General features: G+C 35.0%; 2 protein-coding genes across 4 annotated transcripts; one reads left to right on the forward strand and one right to left on the reverse strand.

Annotated features, from left to right (window-relative positions):
• Nucleotides 1-8,601: 8,601 nt before the first annotated feature.
• LOC116200020 (CBL-interacting serine/threonine-protein kinase 21-like) lies at nt 8,602-12,003 on the forward strand. Of its 3 annotated transcripts, XM_031530675.1 has the most exons (16): nt 8,603-8,763; nt 8,864-9,056; nt 9,210-9,272; nt 9,361-9,432; nt 9,539-9,646; nt 9,745-9,816; nt 9,909-9,962; nt 10,081-10,206; nt 10,318-10,407; nt 10,533-10,658; nt 10,739-10,849; nt 10,949-11,065; nt 11,164-11,229; nt 11,306-11,380; nt 11,522-11,623; nt 11,722-12,003. In XM_031530675.1, exons 2-16 carry the CDS (start codon nt 8,892-8,894, stop codon nt 11,725-11,727), a joined length of 1,353 nt encoding a protein of 450 aa, XP_031386535.1. In that variant the 5' UTR covers nt 8,603-8,763; nt 8,864-8,891; the 3' UTR covers nt 11,728-12,003. The 3 variants fall into 3 exon arrangements, with proteins under 3 accessions (XP_031386534.1, XP_031386535.1, XP_031386536.1); XM_031530674.1 differs by having other exon boundaries at nt 8,602-9,056; XM_031530676.1 differs by lacking the exon at nt 8,603-8,763 and having other exon boundaries at nt 8,908-9,049.
• An 861-nt stretch (nt 12,004-12,864) lies between these two features.
• On the reverse strand, nt 12,865-17,140 carry LOC116200021. The gene is made up of 10 exons (XM_031530677.1): nt 16,538-17,140; nt 15,573-15,640; nt 15,113-15,183; nt 14,732-15,004; nt 14,392-14,555; nt 14,239-14,294; nt 14,087-14,139; nt 13,870-13,990; nt 13,682-13,779; nt 12,865-13,210 (listed from the first exon to the last, which is right to left on the reverse strand). Exons 1-10 carry the CDS (start codon nt 16,852-16,854, stop codon nt 13,139-13,141), a joined length of 1,293 nt encoding a protein of 430 aa, XP_031386537.1. The 5' UTR covers nt 16,855-17,140; the 3' UTR covers nt 12,865-13,138.
• Between the last annotated feature and the right edge of the window lie 862 nt (nt 17,141-18,002).

Raw genomic sequence — 18,002 nt, forward strand, 5'->3', positions numbered from 1 at the left:
TATTGCAGAGTTGTCGGAGTCATTAATGCACCCTGAGTTTCTGAATTAATGAAAATAGAAGTGATTGGAGAATGTTCCTTGTTAACAGCGGAAGATACTCGTAAATAGGACATTTCATACATTGGAAGTAAAGAGATTGACAATTAAAGACAACGTGCGCCTTTAGTAAACAAGAGATTTCATGCTCGATACTCGTGGTGGGATTATTTTTATTTCTTTTTTAGCTATTTATGATTTTCGGTTACAATTTTTTTTTCGGTTACAAGCCATTTATGATATTTATTTCATTGTATTAGGCTCATGTAGTTTCATTTCATTGTAATAGAGAGATAGATAGATTGACAGATGTTACTATATATTATGTTCTCATGAAGGCAAAGAGAAGACAGAGACCTTTTTATCCTTAGTCAGGTGAAGAGAGGCTCGAATGGTACAGAGCGAAGGGGCCGATGGCCCAACAGAACGTTCAAAGCATAGTGAGGCCCAAACAACCTTTCAAGCCCAGAAGTACATATTAAAGTTAGACCACCTGATCCTTAATTGTGCCAACTCCGAGCCCACACAATCCAAATTATCTACCCACCATGTCCCGTTTGTCATGGAATCGCTCCCCTTGCTCGTGCCTAGTATCGAATGAATCCTGATGCGTCTATGCCTGCATTATTCAACAGTCTCCCCCGATATGAAAACCCTGCATTTGAGAAGTTCGGATATTCCCCAAAGACCCGGCGGATCGCTTGACGTATTTTTTTAATATGTTAAATTCAAGAGCAGATCCATAACTCGCGAGTCAGTGGAAACAAGTCATCTTATATATATTTAATTGTAATAATGTATTATCTAAATAATTTTCATTTCTATTTAATAAATTTATTTAAGTATATTTAAAATATGAAATGATTATTAAATATCCTGAAATATCATTAAAATTAGAAGATAATTAAATAAATTTAAAATTACTCTTTAAGATTTCATATTTCAATATTTTTCTATATCAATAGCAACATCAAGGCTTACACTCTTCCAAAGAATAAGTAACTGCACCTCTTTAATGATATGTTCTTGACATGCTGAAAAAAAAAACCATCTCACAGTTGCTTAATGGCAAGTAAATGGAGGAAGAAGTTAAGAATACCATTAAAAAACAAATTATATTTTATAAGAGACAAGATTGCATTGTGTCTATGGGGTTTAGGATATTCTTCTTCTTTTTTTCCCCTTTTTATGAAAAAAATAAAGCTTTGGGGGAAACAGAAAAAAGAGATTAAAATACACTCAAATTCTAAAGAAAGAAACTGAGCGATGGTATTTTTTTTTTCCCCTTTTTAATGACTCCCGAACTCTAATTCTTTTCAGATTTCAGATAAGAAGCGGGGTGGAATTGTATTTTGCATCACATATATTTATAGCATTTTCGAAAAAGTGAATCGAATTCAAATAATTTTATAAATTGTAATACACTTATTTTAATTGTTCAAAAGTTGAGTGGGGTCAATGCACCCCACTATGTTATGCATAGATCCGCTCCTGGTTAAAATAAGTAAACCGAGCATTCGTCTTGTTCAGCAAAAATAGTGAAAGCAGACAACTCATTATTCAGAAGATAAGGTTGTTAAGATTTAAATCCATCACTAGCCATTTGATAAACGAGTCCATCTATTAATTATCTGGATATGGTTCCTCACTGAGCCATACGAATTTAATTAATTTTATAGTCGTGGAGGAAATCGAATGATATTATCTGTCAACGAGAAAATCTCACTGTAGAGAAAACGGATGGAAAAATTTTAAAAGGCATGTTTTCCGAGTGAATAATATTATATGCCCCACCTAACCCCTCCCTGGCAACCTAATTAATATCTACTCCCTGCGATGTCCCTCAAATTTCTTTGTCTACCATCCGTTATTTTGGACCAATGAAAATAAATCCAAAGAGATTAGGAGGATAGCTACATCGTGCAATGCATTAACATTAAAAAATAAATAACTATTTAATCGCAAAAACAGGGATGCACAAAATTCAAATCCCTGCAAATAGATATAAATATGAGATATATATATATATATATATATATAAAGATAATTAAAAAAAATCCATGCCCCATGTGCAATTACTTATTACAAGTTGATGATAATATGTGTGTGCTTTCTTAATTAAGCAACGACCAGGCATTACGTGCTTCAAAATTCAAACACTGCGGATTGATTATTTACTTGTGTTGGTATGCAAGAATGGAATCATTCGGTTATTTAAATGTGAAGTCTTTGCAAGGACGAATGAGTACGCGTAATAAATTAGATGCTTACGAGATATCTTTCTGAATATGAGATTCTACAAGAATTCCATAGTCGTATACTACTTTATATTTTTTAATCTGGGTAGAAATTGCATATACCGCATACTTATTAATAGTCTAAACAGACTGTACATATAATTGTAATCTACAGCACGGCTTGTTGCATATGCTGAGCCCCAGGTTTTAGGGGGAACAACTGTATACTTTTCCTATAAGCTATAATAGAAATAATAATACTAAATTTACCCCATTACTATAACGGGAATTTGATACAGTACATCACCCTTGATTTGGAACTTCAAGATTAATCAAACTCTCCGTATTCCTTTATTTTTATTTTACTATTTATTTCTTTCCAAGTTATGAGTTTCCTTTGCAATCGGATGAGCAAAATTAATTGCATGTTCCATCCATTGATTTCACCATAGACTAGTACGACAGATGCTTTAGGGGGCGTTTGATTTCAGAGTTAAAGTAACTTTGATTTTGATTGTGGAAAAAGACAAATGAGATGGTATTATAAATTTGACTTGGGAAACGTGTGTTTTTGTTGTGTAGTGGGTAGAGTTAAAATCAAAATCATAATTCTAAAATTTGATTATGAAACCAAACGGGTTAGAATCTCTACAGAGGAGAGGACAACCTTATTAATTAGTATTTTACCAAGGCGTGAAGCAGTGCCAATGGTTGCTTGATCTCGAGATGTTACGTGATTTTTTTGTGTATTAGGGTGATCGAAGCAATCGCAATCATGTTCACGTTAGACAATTATAATGAAGAAATACAAGGTGCACAAAGTTAAACCTAAAACGACGAAATAAACCATTACTAATAATCGGTACCCATAGATACACCTACATACACGTATACAAATTTGTCTGTTTTACGTGCCCTTCTCAAGTGATCAGAAATTAATCGACGTCTGTGAAGCAAGGGGAAATTATATATCAATCGATCATGACTTCTTTAAGTTTCTGACATTATTTTTTAGGTCTTACACATATCCATAGGTGGGACATGTATATAATATAACTTATCTGAATGTCGACATTGTGAACGGATACAGGTTGGAGGTTTTATTTATTTACCGGCATGTTATATATGTATATGTATAGCATTTAAGTAATTAATCTTTCTATATGTTTTTGACAAGACAAAGACACTTTATGATCATAGGAGGGCGACTAAGAGACCACTGACCCCATGACCTTGCGTACATGCGGTCGATATCGAAGGATTAATTAAGATTTTTCTGTGTCGTAATAATGTTATATATATGTGTGTGTGTGTTCGTGGTCGCCGTGGAGTTCCTTTTCCTCTATCATCCACATTAATGATACGGATAAAAGTCGATCCCATCATCGATCTCATCTATATAACGCCCAAGTTGCTGACTTACGTTAAATGTATCAATAACGACATTTATCTTATTTTCCTTTTATTAATTATGTTTTCTCGTTAATTATCACTAAGTTATTGAACCGTGTTGCACGATTTTTGTAAAAAAAACTATAGTAAGAAGTTAAATATGAAAATAATAAATAATATGAATTTATAAATTTTATTGATATATGCAAAACATTATTTTTATTCAATTCGTAAATAAAGATTTTATGTAATGAATTCATATACATCATTTCAATTATCAATCTTATATCTATGAAAGACATTTAAATTCCTAAAAATTCAAAATCTTTAGTTGCTATTTGATGAAAGAGTAATAATTATAGAATAAATTTTATAATTTTAGTATTGGCTTGTACTCTATTCTTCTAACATTACATAAATTAAATTTTGTGAATTTGAATAATTTTAGATGAAATGATCCAATCACTTCGATGGATGGTATACTTAATTAATATTTAATAAGAGTAGCTATATAATACTTTTGAAAAATTTTAATATAATGTAGTCAATGTAAATAAATTAAGAATAATGTATGTTTAATAATTGGTTTATATATATACTTATCTTCATATGAATAATTTGTATTATGTTTATTTGTCATGATAAAAAAGTATCAATGTAAAATATTTTTATATTAATTAATTTAGTAGATCCTTAAATTTCATTTATTGTGTAGAATTAACATATTTATATGTACTTATTGAAAATGATCAATTACATTTATATGAATTAATTATACAAATATTTACATTAAATTAATTTCAAACATTTCATAATTTGACCATAATATATTACTTATTTAACGATTCTACCTATATTTATGAGTTTGTAGTCGAGTGAAACAACACGATTCACTTTGTTAGTTGGAATCTTATCTTGATTCATGATGAATTTAATAATATGCTCCAGATTTTGTAGGCTGTGGTGGAACATGCCAACTGAACCATACTTACAAAGAGATTTTAAATTAAAAGTATAAATTAATTGGAAGAAACTACTTACCTTGTAAATATTTTACCCAATGGATAGGAATAATTGAATCAAGAGTTTATATTGACCTTGACAAAAGAACCTCATCACTTGCTTAGGAGCTCCAAAACCAACTTATGAATTTATTTGGGTCCAATGAATTTTTTATTAAGTTTTTTAACATTGTAAAGCCACGTAAGACTCCACGTCAGATTTCCATCAATCACATTTAACGTCTACCATTTTGACTGACGACATAGAACTTCATGTATCAAATTGATGGAAAAATTTCTTTGTGTATCAAATTGATGGTAAAAGGCAACTTCATATATCAAAATGATAGTTTTCTCAGATATTTATGCAATTAAAATAATTTAAAATGATAATAATATCATCCTCTTAATTGTCACTAAATCATGTTTTCCTTTATCAATTGATGACATTGACGGTAAAATTTAGATTGACATTGACGCTAAAACAATATTATGAGCCCATCTAATGCAAATAATGAGTGGAGTTTATCATTCATAACCGATTTATTAATATTGAGAGACAAAAATTAATATTTTTTTTTACTATATGTGATTTTTATTAAAATGATAATATGCGATTTGAATTCTTCTTAGTATTACTTTGAATATTTTCTTCATTTTCATCATGCTATTACTAATTACTGTAATATGTCTTATTATTTAATTTTTATTTATATAATTATATAAGTGTTCGTAATATGCTATTAATAATTATAGTAATATGTGTTATTATTTAATTTTTATTTACATAATTATAAATATTTATAATTTTCGTATAAAATAATATGGATTAGGAGCTTCTTCATTTCATAATTGCTATTATTAATTACAAGAATATGTATTATTATTATTATTTAATTTTTGTATAACATATTAATCTATGTATTAGTAAGAGATTTGCTATCATATCCCCATTTATTATGGCGTCGTCAAGTTTATATAATACATATAGATTTTCATATAAAGTGATCTGAACTAGTAGCTTCTTCATTTCATAATCGCTATTATTAATTAATAATATGTATTATTATTTAATTTTTGTATAACATATTAATCTATGTATTAGTAAGAGATTTGCTATTATACTCCTATTTAATATGGCATTGTCAAGTTTATATAATACTAGCTTTTTTGCCCAGGTTCAATAGGTTAGGGTGGTTATATTTAGATGGATTTTTAAAAATTTTGACATCACAACTGAAATGTTTATTAAGTTTTATATATTCTTAAACTGAAACCATTAAAATATTAGTGCATATAATAATAAATTAAGGATAATTGAAAATAAATTATAATACCAAATATAGATGAAAAAAATGATATTACTTAGAAAACATATAACATTTTCTTAAATATTAAATTTTTAAAAATTGTAATAGATGACTTCCATGTGTTTTTTTAAAAAAAGAAGTGTAAATAAACTATTGTCATAAATTATTATTGCAACTTCATACTTTTAAAAATAGATTTATCTTTTAATATTTCAAAAGTGTTCGATATTAAAACATGCTTATTGCATGTCAATAGAATTTTATTTTAGTTACTAATTATGTCAAAAATTTCTTTTATAGATATGCTATTTTGAGGAATTGTATTTTTTCTAAATAAATTTTGAGATTTTTTTTATCAAGAATGTACTTGTATAATAAAATTACAAAGTATTTAATGATTTATCTGCATTTATTAGTTTCATCCTAATTGTATATACATTTACAATTGTTTATTTAAACATTTACCTTTATGACCTTATATTATACATAAAATTACATTTCTAACCATATATATCAGGAGGGATGCAACTTTATATATATATGGATTTGTTGTGAGATTGAGATCATTTTCTTGTATTCCACAAGACCTCTTTTTTCGGTATGTATTATGGTATTCGGAAGTCCAATGGACCCCTGACTAATCCAGTCGTATCATATTGGCTCACTAAGGAATAAATCTCTTCCAGTATGCATTTTTTTCATTTACAAGATTCGATCCCGAGATCTTATTTAAGAGGAACAAATGTCAAACTGTTTAAACTAACTCATGTTAGTTCTAAAAGACCTCTTTATATATATTATTCATCGTGAGTTATCAAAATGAAAATAAATGCGTTTTTAGCGACCCGTTTCATTTCTTATAATCTACATCCATACACAGAATTTCACTGTGTATATTGGCTGTTCTTATATATGAAGCCACATTAGATTTGAATTGGTAGCTATGTCTTGAATATGTTTCTAGGTAATAGCAAATCGGCTCTTTAGTTTTTCAATATAATTTTTCATCTTTTGGCAATTTCTAACGTACATGTATATCTAATATTGGTAAAAAAAGCTCTGCATATAAATAAATATATTAATTGATCATGGTGCAAACTGTGTACTTATTAAATTAATAAATTTTCTTTTAATGATGAAATTGAAATCTATAATATATAATTGTTGTCATTTTAGATATCCCTAAATTTTTCTCCTTTTTTTTAACAAGTGTAGCTAAAAAGATCTTCACTTTACCAAGTTAGCTATGAGGTATAATAAACAATTAATAGTGAACGTAAGGTTGCGACTGCTTGTTAATCCTCCATTCTTCCATTGTAAATTGGCATTATAATTAGTGTATATATATATATATATCATATATTATTCATTCCAAAAGTACTGAAGAAGTGATATTACATATTCTATTCCTAATCAAGAAAATTATTTGAAAAATTAAATTACTCCCAATTAAAAGTGTTCCATGCAACGCACCGGCTATTAGCTGGTCACATGTATAAGGACACAGAAACTAATTAACGATACCCAATATATAGTGTCCCGAGAAATTTTCTTTTATCACTCTCCCTCTATGTTCTTGCTTAAAGCTAAAAGGGCAGTTAATATACTTGGATCATGATCTGGACCTTAAATTTTAGTCGTCACATCGACAAATTCTCTTTCTTAAACTATGGAGTCGGATGCGGTCACCCTATATACCGAAATCGATCACGAATAAGACATTTTTGCCCATTGGCGCATCTACATTTTGAATTATAACGTAAACATGTATCGTCTTGTCGATCGAGCCCCTCTTTGTTAATGCTTCTTGCTTGCCTTGTCATGAAGTGAACGAGTTGTCCGAAGTTGTAATATTTGAAAATCAAAACCCCACGCGGAAGATATTCTAAAAAGACAATTTATTACACATTCGCTGCGTGGACTCATCAACAACCCTAAACAACAAACGATTGAAACTTTTTATGCAGCTGCAACGCAGTGGGAAAAAGTTAATAACATAAATGAGATTTGCAATTTATTTCTTTACACAATAAATTAAAACAATCTCTTAAAATCGATTCTTTTTCACACGACTGTGTTTGAGGAAGAACCAGTACTATACCTTCTTTCGGAATGATTAATTTCAGTGCAAATGAAACTTCACAAAGTCATTGAAATTGGACTAGTTGTAAGCTATTGAGTTGGACCACATTGCGAGCGGCTTCGACTGGCCCTCTTGGGCGTACATCAACGTACTAGTGAACGTATCCGGAAGTACGAGCCGACCGAGCCAAGAAAATTCAAATTTCCTACGACCTGACATAAAAGGCAAAAAAAGAGACGAGAATAATGTCAATGTGAAAACAGATCGCACATCCAAATCCAAATTCAAATATTTACTGTAATGTGACTGAGAGAAGGCTGGCCCCTCTGAAAGATAACGAAGGCAGCGCAGCAGCAAAACCTTCCATTCAAACAGGACGTTGACTCCATCATCAGTTACGTGCAAACTGCAAACCAACCAGTCTTACATTCGTAGCGGCAAGAGAGGGAAAGGAAACGCACATGCACCTCTCCCTTACATATATGCACATACATAAATACATACACACGTGTATATATTAATAAAAAATATTTGTGATTATTAATGGCCGGTGTGACCACCCTTTTGTGGTCTTTTTGTCTCCAGGGGGGGCGTTTTACTAATCACCATAAGAGATGGCATTTGCAGATGGAGGGAACAAGAAGAAGAAGAAGAAGAAGCAGCCTGAGGGCATAAAACACAATCCGTTCGGACCCGAAGTCGAGGTTTGAGCTCACCTGATATAAAAGAACTCTTGCAGGCGCTTGCAGACATCCTTGATCAGAAGCTGGTTATTACCGTCCGGCTGTCGTAATTCTTCTGCAGTCAGAGAAGAGGCTCGCGGAGATCAGTAATGGGACGCGGAAACAATTGCATCGGGAAGTACAGGTTGGGCAGGACAATCGGGGAGGGCACCTTTGCGAAGGTCAAGCTCGCCGTGGATGGATCAACTGGCAACCAAGCCGCCATCAAGATCATCAATAAGCAGATGGTCATGGACAGTAATCTCAAGTATCAGGCGAATAATTCTCTGACCGGTTACTTCTTCTCATTTCCATAGTTCCTGCCCCCGCGCCGCCTCCCCCCCCAACCCAAAAAAAAAATAAAACGTACTAAGCAAGAACAGGGGGTGCCGTAATCTAATACTCTGGTTTCTGCATTTATATTTCAGGTGCAAAGGGAGATAAGGACGATGAAGCTTCTGCACCATCCCAACATTGTAAGAATACACGAGGTATGCTTCATTCTACATTTGATTGGATTACTTCCCGAGCTTTTGTTGTTGCCCTGTATGATTCTAAAGTCCAGAATTTCATCTGCAGGTTATCGGGTCAAAAACGAAGATATACATAGTGATGGAATACGTGTCGGGCGGACAACTCTCGGACAAACTGGTGAGGCAGATTTTAGTTCCTGCAGAGATTAGTTAGGAAGGTGTTCTGGTAATCTATAGTTCAACAAGTACACAAAGTCCTGAGAAACTCTATTTGTCTTTCCTAGTCTTATGTCGGAAAGTTTGGTGAGAACGAGGCGAGAAAGCTCTTCCAACGGTTAATTGATGTTGTGGACTATTGCCACAACAGAGGAGTCTGCCACAGAGATCTCAAGGTCACCTTACCGAACTAATGTTCCCGCATTTTTTTTCCCGGAATTTCGCGAAATTGAAGTTGTTAAAGCCTGTTATGATCTTATGCTCTGTCATACAGCCAGAAAACGTGCTTTTGGATAGCAACGGGAACGTGAAAGTCACCGACTTTGGATTAAGTGCATTGCGAAAGGTAATGAGCTAAATAACCTTGTTGCCTGTTTACGTTTCTCGATAAGTAGCAAGTTTCAAGCAGAAATGGCTATGCTTTTGATCATTTGGCAGCCCGGGAAGATGCTATCCACAGCATGCGGGTCTCCGTGCTATGTAGCACCAGAGGTGAGCATCCAAAATTCTGAGCTTTTCTTTTGAAGTTTGATATCCGAAGACAGGAAACTACCGATAAGGAAGTCATCAGGATTGGCGTATATGCTGATGTCTGTTATGTCCGGGACAGCTACTTGCAAATAGAGGGTACGATGGAACAGCTGCAGATATCTGGTCGTGTGGGGTGATCCTCTTTGAGTTACTTGCCGGTAATTTGCCGTTTGATGATCGGAACCTCATGAACCTGTACAGAAAGGTAATTGGCTGCTACTAGACTACCTACTAAAAGGAGAAAGAGTATTCACAAGGAATATATATATATATATATATATTGTTCTTCCACTGATCAATGATCTATTGCATGAAGATATCGAGAGCAGAGTACAAGTGCCCGAGTTGGTTTACTGAAAATCAGAAGCAACTACTCTCACGAATACTTCAACCGGACCCAAAGAAGGTAATGTCGGAGGACATCTCCAAGTTTTTGCAGTATTTATCTGTAACCAATTGCAGATCCTGTCGTGTTCCAAGAAATCCCAGTTTGACAATCAGATATTAATAACATCTGTTTTGTGGCTGTAGCGGATCACAATACATGAGATAATCGAGGACCCGTGGTTCCAGATTAACTACATACCTTCTCATGGATATGAACACGACGAGAGGAAATATCTTGATGATGTCACTGCAGCTTTTGATACACTAGAGGTAAGTATGAAACTGCCAAATCCGAAAGCCATAAGTAAATCGATTAGTGATTCAGCTAAGACAGAAATTTTGACAAACAGGACAATAAGGAGACAGAGAGAGTGATGCCAAAGTCCTCAAGCTTCATAAACGCCTTTCAACTGATAGCGATGTCTGACGATCTCGACTTATCGGGCCTTTTCGAAGAAGAAGTGCGTTCAGAACTTCTGCTCTTAAGCTTGTGAAGTAAAACTATCTCAGAGTCCATCATGTGAGTCCGAGTCCAACTTGGGATATTACTTTCATTGCAGGATGAGAACAAACAGAAAACGAAGCTCGGGTCCAAGAATACAATTAATGACACCTTCGAGAAAATCGAAGCTGCTGCTAATGATCTCAGCCTATCAGTCCAACGACTAAACAACAGGGTACATCCAAATACCGTCTTTTTTCTCTTTGTATGCATATGGAATAACCAAACCTTCCTCAACAGCTGAAGCTGATAGTTTTTTTTTTCCCCTATCAGATTACGATGCATCCTGCCCAAAATCTTACAAGGTGTTGGCCTCAATCGCACAACTTATCAGCAGAGGTAACTACGGGCTTAAGATTAAATGCATATAATCTGTCATCAAGTTAAGTCTCATTGCTCTTTGTGGGACGTGCAGGTGATTGAAGTTGCTCCAGCTCACTGTGTTGTTGAAATATCAAAATCGGCAGGGGAGCTCGGCGTTTATAAAGAGGTAACCTAAAATTTTGAATACTTCATTCATGCATGCCACCCTCATGCAACATGCTTAAAAAATTAAAAGGCATATATCGAGCATATTAAGAAATGTGAGCGTGTAAGAATACATACTGATGCTATCTACCTGGATGATTAGTTCTGCAAGAGTTTATCGAGCCTGCTGACGGAAAAATCTAGCATTGCATCACCAGGTTCCAAATTTAACAGAGGACAGCGACCATGGCCAAGAAGCAGAAAGGTGAAAACTCAAAACCCCTGCAGTGCCATGACAATGCTTTAATTCAAAGTGACAATATAACTTCATTTTGCGACCGGTACGTACCATTTATCTTGCAGTTCTGAGGAGGAAGCCAGCAGGGACAAAGTTCTCCGAGGCTACTCATCCTCCTGATAACTGAGGAAATCAAGCTCTCAGACTCTCTGAGAACCTCGGTGTGTGGATACTGATGAGTTTAAATGCAGAGTCTTAAGTAGTATGCTAAAGTCATACGCTGAAGGAAATTAACAAGAGGAGTGGATAAAGTATGCTTCTCAAATGTTGTATACAAGTGAGATTTTCTGCGAGTTTATTTGTTTGTAGATCAGAAATGAAAAAGGAAGTCCTTAATTTGTTCTCCATTGCTTCTTTAGGGTCAAGTATCCATCAATATCTCAATCCTCTGGATGAAAATCTGATGATATCCACAGATTCCTGGAATATATAGATCAACTAAAAGTATATTGTCCAAATTTTTATCGATATCCTCGCATATAAATTGGCTTAACAGTTGCAGACATGACTAGGATGACACAAACTAGAATTCAATCACAACCAGAGCAAACACTGAGTACTGGTAACGCGAGTAATCATCCAATAATCTTTTTAAGTATTCCAACCTAAGCTGATAGAAGATGCACCATTTATGAGTATCAATTGAACTTTGAAAATATGCATATATCACATGGACAGAGAGAGATTATAGAGAAAGGCATACTTGAAAGTTTGGTATCATCGAAGTCTAAGCTTGCATTGACGTTTTGCATTAAAGTAGTGTTTCATCTTGCCTTATATCAGAACATCTGTGGGGTGCTTTGAACACGCGAGGCCACCTAACTGGGTAACAAGGCACATCACTTAACAGTTCGAACAAGTTCTTGATCTACCTTTAAATGAATTTTGATAAGGTTGTTGTCTCATAAAGACATCATCAGATATTATCGACTGCGCTGAAATTTATTCGAGCAAAAATCATCATATGGAAAATTCAATCAAAGATAAGCGATTAGCTAGATAAGACTTACATTTCAAAATTATATCAGGGTTCAATGCCCCCTCAGAGTTTCAATTGATCACTGCCCATGAGTGAAGGACCAAAACTATGTTTTTCGTCCCAAGCATATCACTGGTGGAGAATGGAGATGTCAAACAAAGGAGTCGAAATGACCGATGTATAGAGAAAACATAATATGTCAGACTTGAGTTGTTCAACGTGCTCCCGGTAGCATGAATGCAACTTTTTTTCTTTTGCCTCTCATTTCATTCACAAATTTCTGGTACAAAGGACACAACTTAAGAAAGCAGTACAACATAACTGTGCTCCCTATGATATCATGCTCTTTCTTCAACATGGTAACAAACATAAGAAAGGATTATCGCAGAAAGAAAGCCAATAATGAAACTAAATCCCCATAATACGGTAACTTCATATGTTCCTATAAATTGGCACTAAATATTCACAAAAGTAAGTCTAACCCATTTCCATGTAGTGAGTAGCTATAGAAGGAAGTTGTCTATCATATGGAATACTACATCCGCGCCATCAGAATTTAGCCAGTAAGTCTTCACCTGGATCCAGAAGATGGAAAATATCAAAAAAACTTGTGCATATATAGCATTTTCTTGTATAATTAATCCAAAAATTCCGTACGCAAATTCAAGAGCTTAAATAAGTGAGAATCAAGGGGCCTGCTCAGTAAAATAAATTCTGAAAATTGCTTTTCAAGCAGACTGTGTAGAGTTACTTTGGGCAATCTGCAAGTGGATAATTCATAACTATATATGAGTTATGGCTGAAGGCAAGTCGTAAGAGGTGGTGGTTCCGCCAGAATACTTTAAAATCATCAAAAATATGTTTCCAAAACTTATTTTTGAAATCTCATTTCCTAAAAACAATGCTGGAAACAGTTCTCCATGTAAACCCATTGTTCTGTGTTTTTAGAAATAAAAACTCCACTATACTTGACCTTAAAGTTCATTTAAAAAAAAAAAAAAGCCTCCTGCGGGCACATAGAAAAAAGCAATTAATATAGAACCCACCAAAATGGTATTATGTGCGATATATCGCTGTCTGCTTTTGTGAAAGCTGACGTCGACCCGCTCCCAAGGCACTTGTGTAAGACCTCTAATCATCTCTTCTGCAGACAGGACATTGCAGAATTGGAGCAGCAGCAGTTAGAAATAAAGAAGAAGTGGACCAAATTCATGGTTAAAAGAATATGATAAACCTTCCAAATCAATGTTCCGTTCAATCACTGCAGGGGATGCTCTAGAATGGACGCCCTCCGAGGCACTTTTCTCGATGTAAACAATGTGAGGGTATTTCTTATCTACCACCAGAAGATTGGACTGTAAAATAGTAGAGAAAAATATAGGTGAATGAAACCAAGCTAGTTTTGGGTTGAATTACTAACTAGGGAACTTGATTAAAGCAGGCAGACTTACCTTAGGGAGTTCACTTTGTCGTCTAATCGATGAGGTTCCCCACCCAACAACCTCTTTTATCAGTCGGTTAAGACCAACAGATAGTAATTACAGGGTCTTGTAGGGAAACAAAATATGAACAAGAGTCAAAGTTTTGTTCCATTAAAGGATACGGTCAAAATTTACATTTGCATATGCCACGCGACGCTTGAATGCTCGTAAAGCAGACCTACAGGAAGAGCTCAAACATATCACTAATTATGTCATAAGCAATAAAAACGAACTTTCTGTAAATTGAAGAGGGAGAACTGAATGTTGATACTTACATGAATTTGAGGTCATCAGTATCATTTACCATTCGAAGAAGAAGAGGAGGTTTCCCTTCATCATGGTCGGTAAGGAAGAGATGTTTCCCGGACCTTCCAGCAATCAGATGAGCAGTTTGAGGTGCTTTCCTCTCGAGAAAGGGAAGACCACAAAGGAATGGCAACTATACAGTTGACAATAAGTAACAGAGCAATAAGGAGATGATTTTTATTCAACAATTCTAAAATTTGTTCAGCAACATCAAATCACCAGAAGAGAAGTGCCAATTGGTTTGATAGGATAAAGGGAATATGATGGTCTTAAAAGTTTATTGCATTAGAATAACTATCTATTATTTACCTGTTTGTGTCCCCTTGATCCAAGATGTGGAGTTGCAACAGTAATGAAGTTCATGGGTTCTAAGCCGGCGATTCGAGCTTCAAAAGGGTGCTCAATTGGTTGCATTAAAGAATTTGCTTGATCTTCATTGGGAGAGGCGTTACCTGTCGATTGTAATTGCAGGTTTTCCTCATAAAGCCTGCCAATAGCATACCTTGCGACAAGTCCCCCCAAGGAATGAGCAACAAAGGATATCTTTCGAACCCCGGGCCTGTGTCTAATAACACCTTTCACCTATGCTCACGGAAAATGAAGAGCAGAAAAGGAATGAAGTGACGCCTCAAAAGTTCTTCCATTTTTATCAGTCAAATAAATATGAGTATGATGAACCAATATGAGTACCTCCTCTGCTAGTCTATTGCCCATCAGGTCTACACCGTCAAAAGTCAACTTTGAGTAGTTGCATTCACTGCCTGATCGACAAGAATAATATATCACAAAGTAATTTCTTTCGCTTGCTGAATGCCAACAAATGAGGAAAGAAAAGGATTGGAGTAATAGAAGTTTTTGATAATGTGAAAACTATGCAGTCCTTATTGGAAAAATAGTTAAATTCCTATTTTTTTGCACAGAAACCTTTCAGTCCTTGCAGAACACGCTTGGAACCTTTTCTTTTTTTACTTTTCACCAAAAACAGAAACAAGTTCCATATTTTAACGAAGAGAATATCCAAATGTTATCAATTTGTTGACCATTCTTTAGCAGTAAATCAGTGCTGATTTATTAAAATGCTTCCAGTTTTACTGTTAGGAGAACTAAAAATGGAAGAAAAAATATTGCACATGAATAAAGGAACACTCACGGTGCACAATCACTTTATCAGGACGCTCCTTCACAAACTGCTCAGCAGCATATTTCCAATCTTCAGAACTGAACACGCAAAATATACATCATTTGCATGTATGCAAAAGCTCTTAAAATTAGCCATAATACGATAACTTCTCGAGAAAATTATCTAGAGAATTGCAATCCATGAACAAATTGCGAACTATGGTGAGGTGACATAAAACTAACACCCTGATAGAGCCTGTCTCTGTGGTGAAGCTTTGGCGCAGAATGACATAAATTTCAAATTTCAAATTCCAGTGAAATGGGCAGCAGCGAAAAAACAAATACTGAACTTCAGCATCATTTTGATCCAAAGACTGGCACTCCAGTTTATATTAACATTACCATAAGATCGCTCACAGCTAAAAGTGGCGCTTGTAATGCCCAATATGCCACATGTAGTGCCAACTATTCTACTGTTTTGACAAGGTTTAGCTTTTTAGATGAAGGCATGGTAACATGGATACTTCTAATAATTATTACCAACATGGCATCCTAAATTAACATTCTGGACAGCAACCAGAAGACAACACACAAACCTGAGATCCTGATTATGGTACCATCGTGCATGTTATTTAAAACATCGACATAAGCTAATGACAGTACAGACTATCATCCAACACAATAATTAAGTTGCATATTTAAAGAAACTCTGGTTCTCCCAATGATCCCATTAACCATAAACACGGAAAATTGATATGTCGCATAATATTCCAGAATCTATCACAATAGCCCCTCCATAACAGCGACTGAATTAACATATGTGGCATCGGGTTGCTCATATAAATAAATAGTCCAACTTGAACTAAAATTTCCAACACTATTTTAATCTTCCAAAGATCCCATTGACATAACATTCTAGATTAACCATTACAACACCTTAGTTAAGCAACAGCAACTGAACTATCATCCCACACAATGAGCAGACATGAATCTAACCTTCCAATGATCCCATTAACCATGATCACAAGGTGCTCGGGAGAAACAGAAGCGGCATCGTCGAAGTAGTCCTGCCCGCCGCTATCGAACTCCACCTTCAGCCCCTTAATATCCTTAGCTTCCTTGAAACACCCAGCACCCATTTCTTTTAAAAACTCCACCTTGCAGAGCTTCTTCTTGCTCTTGGACTGCAAACCGATTCTGGATCGGGATCGGGACACGAGACCGAGACCGAGACCGGGACTAGGGAATTCCGCGAAATTGAGCTGCCTGGGGATCAGAATCTGTGCCTGGAAGTGGGGTTTCAGGAGGATCATAAGGGGCAGGGGAGCTGAGGATTAGGTATCATGAATGCAATGAACAGTACGAATGACGCGAAAGGAGATCTTTTCGGGGACGAAAGTAACAAACTTTGGCTTGTGGGTGTTATGGGGAACGCAGGTAACGTGGTGAGTGAGCTGAAAATGGCGAATTTGGAAGGCTGAGGAAGTAGAGAAGGGGAAGGAAAGGACGGCGCCTTTTTCGTGACGGCGGTTTACAGTTGGGAGATGGCGGCCACTGTCCGACGGGGCTGGGAATGTCGGGGACCGACTTTGTCGGCCCAACCCGGCCCGCTAGACGTTTCAAGTTTGGAAAGCTTTTATATTCGGTCCGAAGCTTGCGCTTATTACCAGTTTGGTTCTTCAGTCATGATTTTCTTATGGGTAAAAATTAAAATACAGTCCTCCTTTTATAGATTTTTGCATAATGACACTACACCCCATTTTTAACCAAAATAGATATTCTAAAGTCTAACCCATTGATCTTTTTGTGGCAAAAAAAAAAAACATTGATCTTGTTAATTAAATAAAAAGATTCTTTTAGTTTTCCATGTGTTTCACTCAACTTCATCCTCACAATCATCTTTTTTCCATTCAATTCACATATTCATTACTTTTTCACATTCATTACTTAATCATGCTCGCTCGGTTTGTCCATTTTGCTCTAATTATTCTAATTTTTTATAAACCTATTAATGTGTAATATTTTTAAAAACAAAATATTCCAAAAGTAAAGAAAAAAGAGAATAACTCGTCAATGTTGAGCCTTATCAATGGTCTAGAACTGGGGGTGTTCATCGACTAGACCTCTATTTCTTAACATCGATATCGAGAACTGCTGCATTTAACATCGAGAGGTCATGCCTTGGATAAAAAGATTTCCTATAGTGAGCTTGCCTATAGTTGATGATTACAACTGTCCTTTGAAATCCTCAATAACCTAGGGTGAGATGCAACGGCCCTTCTACCCTACTCTTAGTTCCCATCCCTTCGTACTCACACCGCTTATAGATTATTGTTAGCTAGTGGCACCTCGTTGTCGCTAAGGTGTTAGCAGCATCATTCCTCTCATACTCTTTGTTGATATTCCCATTTTTTATTTATTAATTTTAAAAATTATTTTATTATTCAAGATAAAAAAAATT

The sequence above is a fragment of the Punica granatum genome, chromosome 3 (genome assembly GCF_007655135.1).
Source record: "Punica granatum isolate Tunisia-2019 chromosome 3, ASM765513v2, whole genome shotgun sequence".
NCBI lineage: Eukaryota > Viridiplantae > Streptophyta > Magnoliopsida > Myrtales > Lythraceae > Punica > Punica granatum.